The following is a 14,004-nucleotide window of genomic DNA, read 5'->3' on the forward strand; positions in this document are numbered from 1 at the left end:
GGAATGCATGAAGTGGCTCTGCTTTTCCCTGTTTGCTTCACTGACTTTTACTGCTACAGACTTCCCTGCGGTAGAGGAGAGGAGTCATGGCCACAGAATCCTAGCCTAGTGACCCATTGGAAAGAACTGTTTTGTCCAACTGTCATCTAAAATCCTATTGAAGGCACTTACTTGCCCAGTTCAAGTCATGTGATCAGGAAGGGTGGGATCTAATGATTGGGAACCACATGATGTTGAAGAGGGGAAATTCTTTAAAGGAATGATGTGGGTCTGTTTCCGAAAGAATCAGGGAGGGATACTGGGCAGAAAAAAGTCCCAGAGGTCCATTGCATAGTATCTGATGGTCTAGGGCGCTGGGGAAATACCAGGACCAAAGAGGAAAGACTTTCTCACAAGCTGCTGGGGAAACAGACACAAGTCTGCCTGGGCTTGGGGAGGGCAGTGGTTAGCTCTGATGATGAAATAGGACATTCACAGTTCCTTCTAACCAGCCACAGGTGGAGGGTAAAGAGTGGGGGAGGACCTCTCCAGAGACTGACCAAGGCTGGGTCGGCCTGTCCCCACCTCCTCAGCCTAGTTTGGGCTCCATGGCCCTTTTCTGGGGAAGGTTTTGTTTTTAATACCATTGTCTGCCCCAGTTTGGGGGAGGGGAAGCTGGCCCTGCTTTGGCAGGTATCCTTTGCTCACAGGAGGTTCATGGGAGCCCCACACCTGTGTCTCAGTTGTCCCATATGATGGGAGGAGCCTGGGCTGGCAGTCAGGAGCCCTGGGTTCTTTTTTTCTGGCTGTGCCATGCAGCTTGCAAGACCTTAATTCCCTGACCCTAGGGGCCCAGGGATCAAACCTGGGCCCCTAGCAGTGGAAGTGCAGAGTCCTAACCACTGGTCTGCCCTCGAATTCCCAGGAGCCCTGGGTTCTGATGCCTGCTCATGAATGCCATGCTGAGTGATCTGGGCACATCTTAGCCCCTCTCTGGGCATCTGTAAGTGATGATGATGGTAATGGCTGCCTCACAGGGTTTCTGTGAGGAAAAATGAGATGGGGCATGAAGCAGTTAGAGTAATGTCTGGCACTGAGAAAGTGCTCCATACATGATAGCTGCTGTTAGTAGTTTTTGGCCAGACTTTGCCTAGGATAACCTACCACAGAGACTGCTGGCCCATCAAGTCCTTTCAGTGCATAATGAATCTCGGATCTTGTCTCGCTTGGGTCCACCTGAGTGTGGCTTCCTGCCCCTGTGCACCTCCATCCTAGCAGTAGGCATTGTGGGTAGGAGCCCTGGTCACTGGGTTGGGGGCCCAGACAGAAGAGGTAGGAAAGGAAATAATTATTTCCAGATACCTATATATGGGGGGGGGGGCGGTTCTGTACTTGGCCTCTGTCTCATAATCCATACTATTATAGATGAGGAAACTGAGGCTCAGAGAGGTGAAGTGATTTTCCCAAAGTCACACAGCTGGTGAGTGCAGAACCAGGATTTGCACTCAGATTTCTCTGGCTCCAAGTTGTGTTCTTACCATTGCTGAGTCCTCAGAGGTGCTAGAGGTGGCAGGGGATGGGAATTAGGACGGAGATAGTATTGGCTCTATCCAGGTGGGTCCCTGGAGCAAGTGCCAGTGGGGAGGGCCAGGCCCTGATGTGCCACTCACTCTCCAGTGTACGCCTGGAAGGGTGAAACGGACGAGGAGTATCTGTGGTGCATTGAGCAGACGCTGTACTTCAAGGACGGGCCCCTCAACATGATTCTGGACGATGGTGGTGACCTCACCAACCTCATCCACACCAAGTACCCACAGCTCCTGTCAGGTGAGTAGGATGGGTGGGTAGGCTGGGTGCTAGTGGTTTAAACGGGGCCTGCTTGTCCACATGAAATCAGCAGGCCTGGCAGGACTCCCAGTGCCTCTGAGCAGCAGATTCTGTGGAAGGTGGGAGAACAGCAGGCTCCTGTAGGTGTGCTGGGGCCTGGCTTCGGGGCTGGGTGGCTAGGGGAGGGCTGGCTGGCCCAAGGGCAAGCCAAGGCCAGGGCTGAGAACAGCTGGGAAGGCGTCAGCTTTGTTAAAAGCGGGTGGGGAGGAAAGTGGGGTAGTGTAGTGAGTGCAAAGGCCCTGAGGCAGGAAAGGATAGACCATTCATGAAACAGAAAGCCAGCATGGTAGCTTCCTTCACTGGGGAGAATTGCAGGTTGTGGCTGGAGCTTTAGTGAAGATCAGATGTGTAAAGACTTAATAGAATAGACTGAGAAAAGAGTTTGGCTTGATCCTGAGAGTAAAGGGAAGTAATTGGATGGTACTGAAAAGACTTCCCTGCAAATGTACATGTTAAAAATGGCTGCTGTGGGCTTCCCTGGTGGCGCAGTGGTTGAGAGTCCACCTGCCGATGCAGGGGACACGGGTTTGTGCCCCGGTCCAGGAGGATCCCACATGCTGTGGAGCGGCTGGGCCCGTGAGCCATGGCCGCTGAGCCTGCGCGTCCGGAGCCTGTGCTCTGCAACGGGAGGGGCCACAGCAGTGAGAGGCCCGCGTACCGCAAAAAAAAAAATGGCTGCCGTGTAGAGGATGAGTTGTGGCCGGGAGGGGCAAGCGACGATGGTGGCAGGGACTAGGGCAGTGACAGCGCAAGTGGAGAGTTCGCGAGTTGTTGGGAGGTAGAATCAATAGGCCTGGTGATGGTAGTGGCTCCTTCCTCATGCTGGCCTAGGTGATTAGGTGGGCTGTGGTGTCCGTTACAGAGATAGGAATCCAGAAGGAGGAGCGGCTTTAGGAGGCAAAGATAAGGAATTTGGGTGAGTTCAGTTGTGGGCTCTCTGAGGCTCTTGGAGTTTCATCTCAGAGGCCACCCTGTCCCTTGGGCCGCTCCTTCCTGGCCTGAAATTCATCCCCTCCTCTCTTGTTCAGGCATCCGAGGCATCTCCGAAGAGACCACAACGGGGGTCCACAACCTGTACAAGATGATGGCCAGCGGGATCCTGAAGGTGCCTGCCATCAACGTCAACGACTCTGTCACCAAGGTGAGCCTGTGGGGCAGTGATGGCTCCAGCTGTTGGTTCCCAGAGCAGCTCAGGAGTAGGCCCTGCAGAAAGTCCCCTGGGAAGGCTGTAGGCTAGGGGCATAGCCCTCATTTGAGGGGGGAAAGGGGTTGTAGACTTAGGGTCATGAGGCAAAGCATTAAAGAAGCAAAGAACTGTGCAGTGAGCCTCAGAGCTGGGCATCAAGAGGTTTAACGTGAAGCAGATTCTATGACCGGACAATCTCTCATAGTTGATCCGCAGGAAGCCTTCTGGACTGGCAGAGAAAGGCCAGGGAGAAAGTTGTGGGACTGAGCAGGGCAAGGGGCACATGAGCACATTAGCTGGTGGGGAGCAGTCCCGGGAGGTGATCAGCCCAAGGCCCACCAGGCTGAGGTGTTGAGAGCGGGTCTGAGGCCCCAGGGCCTCGCCTGCCCCCGTAGCCGCCTTGCCCCCTCTCCTTTCAGAGCAAGTTTGACAACCTCTATGGCTGCCGGGAGTCCCTCATAGATGGCATCAAGCGGGCCACGGACGTGATGATTGCAGGCAAGGTGGCGGTGGTAGCGGGCTATGGCGACGTGGGCAAGGGCTGTGCCCAGGCCCTCAGGGGCTTCGGGGCCCGTGTCATCATCACGGAGATCGACCCCATCAATGCGCTTCAGGCTGCCATGGAGGGTATGATAGGGTGAAGGTTGGTTGTCAGCCACTGGGGCCAGAGGGGGGGCAGGGCCACCCTGGATGACGCACAGACACTGTCTCTACACAGGCTATGAGGTGACCATCATGGATGAGGCCTGTCAGGAGGGCAACATCTTTGTCACCACCACGGGCTGTATCGACATCATCCTCGGCCGGTAGGCGCCAGGCGGGGGGTCCCAGGGAGTGAAGGAGGGGGCAGGCTTGCGGCTGCTTTTGGTCCCTGACAGTCTGTCACAGGCTGGGGCTCCTCCACAGGCACTTTGAACAGATGAAAGATGACGCCATTGTGTGTAACATTGGACACTTTGACGTGGAGATTGACGTCAAGTGGCTGAATGAGAACGCTGTGGAGAAGGTGAACATCAAGCCCCAGGTGAGAAGCCCCAGCCCTGCCAGCAGGCTTGGTGGATGGAGCGCTGAGGGGGGCGTGCTCGTGGGCTGGCCATCCAGGAAGTCAGATGATGAGGCTCTGGCATCCTGGACAGTGGGATGGGCAGAAGAGGGACTGGTTTCAGGGCTGCTTAAATTGGAATCTTGGAGTGAGGCCAAGGCATCCCCATTTTTAAAGGTCCCAAGATGGTTCTGATGTGCAGCCAAGGTTGAGTACCACTGTATTCAACTTGTTACTAGGCATGGTGATTGAGAACGTGGGATCTGTCCTCAGACTGTCCAGGCTCATGTTGCAGCCACTTTGTAATGTGTGGCTCTGGACAAAGAACTTAACCCTTTAAACTTCAGTTTCTTTATCTGTGGAATGGGGATAATAGCAGTACTTAATTTACAGGGTTGTTAATAGGATTAGATGTGATAATTTTATATATATATTGTGTATATATGTATATATGGTTATATGTATGTTCTTAGCCCAGGGCATGTGCCAATAATAATAACATTAGTTAATACGTAGTACTTAAACTAAGTGCCTTTTACATGTCAGCTCTTTAAATTCTCACAGCAGACCTATGAGGTCTGCCGCTCAGGGTTGCATAACAAATACTGGCTCTTATTAATTGTGTGTGCCAGGCCCTGTGCTGGAGGTTGTTCTGGGGCAGTCCAGGCCCTTTGTGGGCCCTGCTGGAGGTCGGGAGGCCTGCTGGACAGGAGGGTAGGATGAGGATAGAGGTGGACACTGGGAGCTGTGCCCACCAGCCCTTACCGCTGTGCTGCCCACTTGTAGGTGGACCGCTACTTGTTGAAGAATGGGCGCCGCATCATCATTCTGGCCGAGGGCCGGCTGGTCAACCTGGGCTGCGCCATGGGCCACCCCAGCTTCGTGATGAGCAACTCCTTCACCAACCAGGTGCTGGCACAGATTGAGCTGTGGACCCACCCAGACAAGTATCCCATCGGGGTGCACTTTCTGCCCAAGAAGGTGGGTTCCTACCACCACCCCTGGCCAAGGGTCATGTGTCCAGCCCTGGGCTCTCCATGCAGGCCTTGCCAGAGTTCATACAGTACTCACCTCTCTACTCTCTTGAAGATCTTCATAGGGTCCTCCGCAGGGCAGAAATCATTCTCTCCATTTAACAGAGGAGGAAATTGGGGCCCAAAGCAGGGAATAACTCCCAGAGTGGCAGGGCTGGGTGGTGAGAGGAGCATGGGCTTTGGAGTGAGACACACCCAGGTTTGAATCTCACCCTTACCACTTAGAGGATGTGTAACTGTGCCTCCATTTCCTTATCTGTAAAACGAAGGTGATAGTACCTCCTTAAGGATTGTGAGGATTTCCTTAGATCACAGGTCACAAACCCACATGCCCACAGGGATTGGGCAGGTAAATGGGCTGGGTGGGAACTGACCAAAGAGCACGTGCCCCAGTTGAAGAGGCTGGCTGCCTGTCATCAACCTGGACCTACTGGACCAGGGCTCCTGACGTTTCAAAGGAAGCTAGATATGAGTATATTTGTGTGAAATATTCAGTTTTTAAATGTAACCAGGTTGGTTAACTTGGACGTGTTTGTAAGCCATATGCAGCCTACAGGCTGCGTGATTGTGGCCTTGGAATGGGATGATGCCACTAACACACTGAGCATGGCACCTGACGTGTTGTGAGTGTGTGGTCAGATTAACCATGACAATGAGGTCGTCTGACGTCAAATCCAGTGCTTGTCCTAACACCCCCTGCCTCCGCCCTCTCCCACAGATCAGAACACTATGTTTTAGTCCTGGCTTTTCTTTTGCCAGTGTCATGGGTGAACTTGGCTTTGCTACTTTGCCTGACTGGGCCTCAATTTCCCTCTCAGCTAAATGGTAAGAGTCGCTCTTGCTTCCAGCCCTTGGCTGCTGGAGAGGCTGCGGTGGAGTCTTCATACCACTCCTCCCACCCTTTGAAAAGCTGGTCTGCCAACTGATGAGAAGCAGGAGGAGGCTGGGTTGTCTGCCCCCGAGCCAGCCAACTCCTTTCCCCCTAGTCTTCCTCAGGCACTGTCTTGCCTGACCAGGTGTTTTACCTGTAAGGGCTTCAAGGGGCTGTCCTGTCCTGGGCAGCCTGCCAGGTCCCCATGCTGGTTGTGCAGTTAAAAAAGTCTCCTTCGACCCCTCATCTGATCTCAGTTGGAGGAAATACGACTGTGAATATAGTGAGAGATTGGGCAGGCCCTTAAAATGAGGCTGGGGTTGGAAGTGAAGGCAAAGAGCTCACCTCCTACCCCAGCACCTGGCCCCATCCCGTCTCCTTCCTTCATCACTGCCAAGATACGGGTTGGGGACAGGCTTCACATCTCACATGCGAGATGTGGGAGAGGGATTATGTACCTTGGTTAACAATGACAGAGAGAGCAGCCACCATTTTTTAAGGTACTTGCACCAAGCGCTCTTGAATATCACTGATCTCTGTACCAGCTCTGAGAGACCCAGCCTACAGCTGAAGAAACTAAGCTTCAGAGGGTGACTTTCCTCCACAGCTGCAAAGTATTGGGCCAAGAGTGCGTCCCACCCCTGCCTGTCCAAGTTGTTAACCGTTATGTCCTCCTGGGTACGGGGAGCAGGGAGAAGGAAGGGTGTTCTCGGCTAGGCCAGGCCAAGAGAAGGGAGAATTCATTGTGTCGTCTGGGCACTGGAGACCTTCATTCTGCCTCCAGAGCTGACATGGACTTAGGACTTAGGGCTGGGCTCTGCTCCTGCCTTTGCCTGCCTCTCCCCAGTTTCTTCATTTGTTAAGTAGAAGAATAAACCCTGGCCTCCTTCTTAAGGGTGTTTGTGAGCCTCTAATGAGACCGTGAGTGTGAAACCACTTGGGAATGTAAAGCTGTCTGGGCTGGGCTGTGGTTAAAGGCTATTGTGCCATTATGGGATGGGACTTGGGGGTAGAAAGAGGCCCCACCCGGAGCTGGATGCTGAGAAAGTGAGAGCCCCGCTTAGGGTTGATCCTTCTCTAAGTACAGCCACTTGCCCTTCTTCTCAGGCCCACTTTATGCATTTCAGCACTGGTCAGACTTAGATATAGGCCTTATCTAAGCCCAGCCTCTGTCCTCCCTGGTTTCTGTTCTGTCTCTTCGAAGCTGCCTTGGAGACGATAACTTGAGACAAGTTATGGGACTTTGGAGCCAGGTGGACCCTGGATTCAAATCCTAGCTCTGTCATTAACTAGCTTTGTGACCTTGGGCAAGTCATTCCACCTTTCTGAGCCTTGATTTCCACATTTGTGAAAGGAGATGGCAATTTTTTTATTAGGATCCTTTCGGTGGCAAGTGGTAGATAGAAACCCTGTTCAAGCTGGTGTATTAGTTATCTGTTACTGTATAGCAGTTTAAATACAAAACTTACCAGCTTAAAACAATAAACATTTATTATTTCAGTTTCTGTGGGTTGAGAGTTTGAGAGCAGCTTAATTCATGAGGTTGTAGTTGAGATGTCAGCCAGGGCTGCAGTCATCTGAAGGCTTGACTGGAGCTGGAAGATCCGCGTCACATCACTGTTGGCAGGTGGTTCCTTGCCACGTGAGTATCTCCATAGGGCTGCTTAAGTTTCCTCATGAGATGGCAGCTGGCCTCCCCCAGATTCAGGGGGAGAGCAAAGGAGGAAGCTGAAGTGGCTTTTAGGACCCAGTCTCCAAGTCACACACCATCCCTTCTGCTTTATTCTCTTCATTAGAATTGAGTCACTCAAGGGGTGAGGAATTAGGCTCCACCTCTTGAAGGAAGGAGTTTTATGAATTTATAGACAAAGATTTTAAGGACGTATTTTGGAAGGCAGCTATGCTCACCACTATACCACCAGTGCTAGGGATGTATTTTGAAACAAACACAACCAGTGTAATCTAAAAAGGAACTCTATTGGTTCTGTAATGGAGGAGTCTAAGATTCAGACACTGGATCCAGGGATCAGTGGCATCAGAGCTCTTTCTCTGTCTCTTGGCTCTTTTTTCCCCCTACATTCACTTAACTTGTCAAATAGACTTGCCCCTGGTGAGCAGAGACTGATAGCCTCCCTGTTTAGGAATCCTGAAAGCCCCTGTCATGAAAATATGTCCTATCCATAGATAAATTCCAGAGAAGCATTTTGGTTAGCTGCTTAGGTTGGTGGAGGGTAAGGAAGGAGATGTAATTGACTGTCCCATTAGGGCTGCTTGGAGGGGAGGATATAGCTTGGTTCCCCCTTGAAGAAGGGGGGCTGAGTAGCCAAAAGCCACACTGGAGGCTGGCTGTGAGGATAGAATGAAGTAATATGCTTAACACTCTGCAGATGTCACAACAGAACAGTTCCTGCCTCTTTTGGCAGCTAGATGCAGGTAAGGGATCCCAGAGCATGGCACCGATTCCAGCTTTTTCTGTGTTTCTCCCCAGCTGGATGAAGCAGTGGCTGAAGCCCACCTGGGCAAGCTGAATGTGAAGTTGACCAAGCTGACTGAGAAGCAGGCCCAGTACTTGGGCATGTCCTGCGATGGCCCCTTCAAACCTGACCATTACCGCTACTGAGAACCAGGCCTGCCCTTTGCCTTCCAGCTGCTGTCCTTGCCCGGGTCCCACCTCTCCTCCCCAAGAGCAAATGGCACCACCTTTGAGATCGGTTTGATAATGTTCCCCATCAACTCCCTGGGGCTAGTCACTCAGTCTTTGGCCTCTGCTGCATCCCTCATACTGTTCCAAGTGTGGCAGGGGGAATTGAGAAGTCCCTCCTCAAGCCCTGGTCATGATAGAGGTACATGGGAGTTACCCACAGGGAGCCATGAGCTCAGGGGTTCTGGAACTGCTCACTCAGTCAGTCCTTCCTTAGGCTGGAAGTTGGCAGTGGTGTTCACAAAGCCCATGCACTTTACCATCCAGGCCCTCACTTGGCCTATGGACTTTATACCCATGTTCTTGGTTTACAGGTTCATTGGTTCCTCAGCCCATGACAGATGAGAAGGAGCTATGTCAAAGGGTGTGGAGGAACTGTTGGAGTTTGAATGCTCCTGAGAGCCCGGCTTAGTGCTTGGCATTCTCTTAAACCTCAGAACGATGAGGTTGGTCCTTTTAGTCCCTATTTTACAGGGGTTGGAATATATTGTTAAGGGATAGCCAAGAAAGGACGAGAGAAGTGACAGCCAGAGGTTGAGAGGGGCCAGAGAAACGTAAAAGAGCATTGTAACTTGATGTTCTCATCACAACTCTGGGTCAAAAAGAGATTAATTTGGTTTATAATGTTAAAAGAGAGCAAGAAGGTGGGTTAATAAAAATTTTGGTGCCTAAAAGAATTTTGAGCCTTTATTTTATAGATAATCCACTGCCAACAATGTATGGTGTAAGCCAAGGGGTAACAGTCTGATGTGCTGTAATAGTCTGCTGTGTTGCAGTGTTGGGTGACGGGCTGCAGGCACACCCTTGGGCTTGGAAGACTGGGTAAAATGAAGAGAGAACTCTTGTGTCTTCAGGTGTGTCTTCTGTAAACAGCCTGTTTTTTCCCCAACCTAAGAGTCGTTTAATAGGTGAGATTAACCTATTTGTATTTATTGTAATCTCTGTTTGTATTTATTTCCTCTACCTTATTTTTTTCTGTTCCAATTTATAATTTTGTTTTCTCCCCATTTCCACTTTGGCTTGATCCATTGCTCCTTGGGGGACTGTTGTTTATTGAGCATCTCCTGAGTACTAGGTGCTTTGTAGTTTCATTATTCTCGCAACAAGCTTAGTAATATTATTATCCTAATTTTATGGATGAGAATGGAGACTTATAGAAGTTAAGCGTCTTTCCTAAAGTCCACAGTTAGAACTGGCCTCATCATGATTCAAATCACAGGAAGGTGGGTGGGAAATGGGGTGCTCTATTTGCCTAAACTGTCATTTACTGAACCCCTGTTCTGGTCTTGGAAGTCAGAGAAAAACAAGAACCTGCCTGGGAAGGGTAACTAGGGACTATTCTAAGGGTCATCCACTCATGGAAGGCCTGATGGGGATGCTGGGTTGTTTGAGACCTAACCCCAGCCTGCTGGGAATCTCAAGCTAGAAGGAGAAGGCAGGCATACAAACAGATTTGCCATCTCTTGGCACTTCCCTTTCTCTGCTCAGCTTTAGAGTTCAGTGCCTGGCAGCACTGAAAGGCAGGAGGGAAAAGGTGATGCTTGAATTGGATTTTGTTGTTTTGTTTTTTAATATTTTATTTATTTTATTTTTATGTTTTTGGCTGTGTCAGGTCTTATTTGCAGCATTTGGGATCTTTCATTGCAGCACGTGGGCTTCTCTCCAGTTTCATCGCTCGGACTTCTCTCCAGTTGTGGTACGCAGGTTTTCTCTATCTAGCTGTGGCGCATCCAGAGCGCATGGGCTCTGGTTTGCAGCATGCGGGCTCTCTAGTTGAGGCACACAAGCTCAGTAGTTGCGGCGCGTGGGCTTAGTTGCCCTGTGGCATGTGGGATCTTAGTTTCCCGATCAGGGACTGAACCTGCATCCCCTGCCATTGGAAGGCGGATTCTTTACCACTGGACCACAAGGGAAGTCCCTTGAAATGGCTTTTGAAAGAACTAAAGATTTTTAATAGGAATTGAAGGCAAGAGCATTTTGGGCAGCAGAACAACTTAAGCAGGAGTGAGTTAGGGGGCAGGGAGCTTAATATAGGGGGAGCTATGAGGTAGAGGGCTAGAAAGGTGGCCTGGGAGACAGGAAAGTGAGCCCTTGAACACTAGGATGAGACCTTAGTTTTAATCCTTGAGCTGTACAGATCCCTGAAACAACCCTACTTGACTGAACATTCATACTTGTGGCTTGTTTTTGTATTCTCAGCCTCTGGCTATCACCTGGTATTAATTAGCGGAGAGATTCAGAGAGGCCAAATGGCCTGACCTAAGATCACACGGTAAGTGGTGCTGCCTGGACTCCATCTCAGGTTGGTCTGAGTCCTGGGCCAGGCACTTGTGTGAGACAAATGGGGAGTGTTTAAGTGAAGGTTGCTCTACTCAAGGCATGACGTTTTGACAGAAGGTAGTGGGTTGCCGATGGGGCTGTCTTTAGTATCTCTTCCTCCAGAGCTGAGTGAGAGTTGAGTACACAGGAGAACATGAGGAGATGGAGATTGAGGCCAATCCTGCCTCTCAGATCAGCTTTCCCAGCCATGAGTCCACAGCATCATGCTTGGCATATGCCCTTGGCTGTATCTGGCATTGAAACTCCACTCCTTCTACTGTTTGAGTGCAAATGCATCTGAGTGATAGAAAGAAGGGCTTGTTTAGTCTAACTTTTAAAAGTATATGGTGTCAAGCAAAACCCTTGTCGATGGCCTGCAGTCTGATGGGCATGAAGGGCTAAAAACTAGTCGGCAGGCGGACTCTCAACCACTGCGCCACCAGGGAAGCCCTATAAAGAGTTTTATGTCAAGTTTTCAGGGCTGTGTCAGGTACCACTGGGTGGGAAGGAGCTGTTTGGAAGGCAGGAAATTTAGGATATTTAGAAAATTAAACAGTACTTTAGAAAAATCTTAGGATCTTAGAACTTGAAGGAACTTAGAGCATCTATAGAGCCAAATCCAGCATCTGTATGTGGAGAAATGCGAGTTTAAGTGACGTCCAAAGTCACCCTGCAGATCTAGGTGTCCTGCTTGCCTCTAGGCAAGAGCTCTTTCCTGCACCAAGGCCCTCTGCCCACCTCTACGTGGCAGGTTATGGTGGGAGGGCCTTGCTAGGCTAGATGTGCTGGAATCCCTTTTCAAGTCTTGCTGGAGACAAGTAATGAGGAGCTTGGAGGGCTTGAGGGCCTGCTTATGCCAGGAGAACTACAAGAGGCAGCAGGCAGGGGTTGGCTCTGCTTTGGGGAGCTGAGGTTTCAGGAAACTTCAGGAATCCAGATTCTCATCCCTGAGACCCACTCAGGACTATCCCAGAGGACAAGGCTAGGAAATCTGCTTGAAGTGATGGAGGCAGCCAGGGTTGCTTATGTGATCAGGCCTTGTCAATCAGCTTCAGTAAGTTCCTCATGGATATACTCTCCAAACTGGCTCAAGGATAGGCACATAGCTCACATAGTTGGTCCAGATTCAACCCCAGGATTTCAGAATTTTTACTAGAAATCTGGTGTGGTGCAATACAGAGAACTGTCCAACAGTGATCCCAGGAGCTTACCCTGGGCTGCCTACACCCAGTGTGGGCTGCGCTTGGAGACAGATTCCCTCAGGTCTGCTGGCTTCCTCTCCCTGGCTGGAGGAGTTAAAACCTCCGAGGGGTCCCAAAAGACCCCAGGTGCTGGGCAGTGGGCTTTTCCTGATAACTCCATAAATAGTTGGTACCTACATTCACACTGCTAAGTACCCTGATAGTCTGATTGCCCCCACTCACAGTTCTTTTCATACTTGCCTTATTACAAGGGAGAGAAACAGGAGTAGCTGGGAACATACACCCACGGTATGTCCAACAGAATGCCCTGCCTCAGCACGTCTCTTTGTGGGGAACTTGCTGGCTCTTCTAACTGCTGGCTTGTACAGATCCCCACTAACCCAGTGGTTCTTAAACCTGAGTGTGTCAGGACCACCTGGAGGGCTTGTTAAAACACAGATTGCTGGGCTCACCCCCAGAGCTTCTGATTCAGTAGGCCTGAGATGGGGCTGTATAATTTGCATTTCTAACAAGTTCCCTTGCGACCCCTCCCACCCAGTGCCTGTTGCACAGCATGTGGCAACTGTAAAAGAGACCCACCTGTCCTGAAAATGGAGAAAAGGTGCTCTCTTCTCTAGGGCTCCCAGGCTTGGCAGGAATGTGAGCCTAGAGCTGCTTCTTTGCCCCCATGAGGGGAAGCCTGCCTGAGGGTGACACCACCATAGAACTGAGAGACAGAGTGACACATTCCAGAGGACCTGAATCTAGCCATGCTTTATGCTAACTAGATCTACCCACTGGACTGTTTAGTGCTGTGACAACAACAAAGTTCCCTTTTTTTCCTTTAGCCCATTTGAACAGGGTTGCCGTCTCTGGCAATTTCAAGTGTCCTGCTGAGGTGGAGAAGACAGAAATGACACCAGGAGAGAAAATGGGAGAAAACCTTGGGGCTGAGGCTCCTGCAAGGTTTCGGCTCTAGGCAGACAGAATCTCCTTTGCCTGGCTTTCAGTGGCCTCGTGGTTAAGGGCGTAGGCTTTGGAATGTGGTGGGCTGGGTGTGAATCCCAGCGCTGAGGTGTGAGGTCCACGCACAATACCTAGCCTCTCTGAGCCCCAAGTTCCCTTATTTACTATAATTCTTACCTCAAGAAGCAAATTTGGGAGCTTGGGTATCATCCTGGCATGACGTAGCTGCTCAATCAATAGACATTATTAGTATGATATTATGATAGTTAAAATCACACAGGCCTCAGGCTGTTAGCAGCAGCCCTGGGTCCCTGGCAAAAGGCAGGCAACAACCTCAGAGGCATCCTGGGGAGAGGGGGAGCATCTCAGGACCCTCCAGAGGCTCTGCACTCATCTCAGAGCCAGTGCAGGGGGCTCCATGATTCTGGTTTGGGTGAAATTACTGAGGATTACTTGAGGTGCTCCAGGACAGCTGGACCTTCCTGGGTAGGGGGCGGTGGGAAGGTTCTGTTAGACAAAGATCAATTAATTTCAAGATCATTTAAGACTGGGAAACCAAGGCTGCTTTGGGATTTTAAAAGGGTAGCCCTTGGCTGATCACTGAATTCAATGTCCCCTTCCCCTTATCAAATAACCCTCTTTATTTCCCAGCTCCTCAGGGGCTGCGCTGCCCTCCCTTCCCCGCCAGGCCCCTTCTCTCCGTTTCTTTTGCAACCTCTGATATGTATACATTATGCAGAATTCCAGATGTTGATAGACATTGGGATAAATAATGAGAGAAAAAAAGAAAAAAAAAAAACGCAAAAAACTAAACTTTTCCCCAAAGTCATAAGGCTCT

At 50.6% G+C, this 14,004-nt stretch overlaps 1 protein-coding gene across 2 annotated transcripts in view; it reads left to right on the forward strand.

Moving 5' to 3' along the window:
* The window catches only part of AHCY (adenosylhomocysteinase), a 16,667-nt gene extending 7,293 nt beyond the window's left edge, over positions 1-9,374 (forward strand). The window contains exons 4-10 of one of the 2 annotated variants that reach the window (XM_007447802.1): positions 1,657-1,806; positions 2,895-3,007; positions 3,472-3,679; positions 3,771-3,858; positions 3,959-4,076; positions 4,881-5,075; positions 8,488-9,374. In XM_007447802.1, coding sequence (XP_007447864.1) covers positions 1,657-1,806; positions 2,895-3,007; positions 3,472-3,679; positions 3,771-3,858; positions 3,959-4,076; positions 4,881-5,075; positions 8,488-8,619 — 1,004 coding nt within the window. In that variant the 3' untranslated portion in view covers positions 8,620-9,374. The remainder of the gene's footprint in view (positions 1-1,656; positions 1,807-2,894; positions 3,008-3,471; positions 3,680-3,770; positions 3,859-3,958; positions 4,077-4,880; positions 5,076-8,487) is intronic. The other variant, XM_007447803.1, reaches the window with a different exon arrangement.
* Positions 9,375-14,004: the final 4,630 nt, after the last annotated feature.

This window comes from Lipotes vexillifer, unplaced genomic scaffold (genome assembly GCF_000442215.2).
Source record: "Lipotes vexillifer unplaced genomic scaffold, Lipotes_vexillifer_v1.1 scaffold397, whole genome shotgun sequence".
Lineage (NCBI taxonomy): Eukaryota > Metazoa > Chordata > Mammalia > Artiodactyla > Lipotidae > Lipotes > Lipotes vexillifer.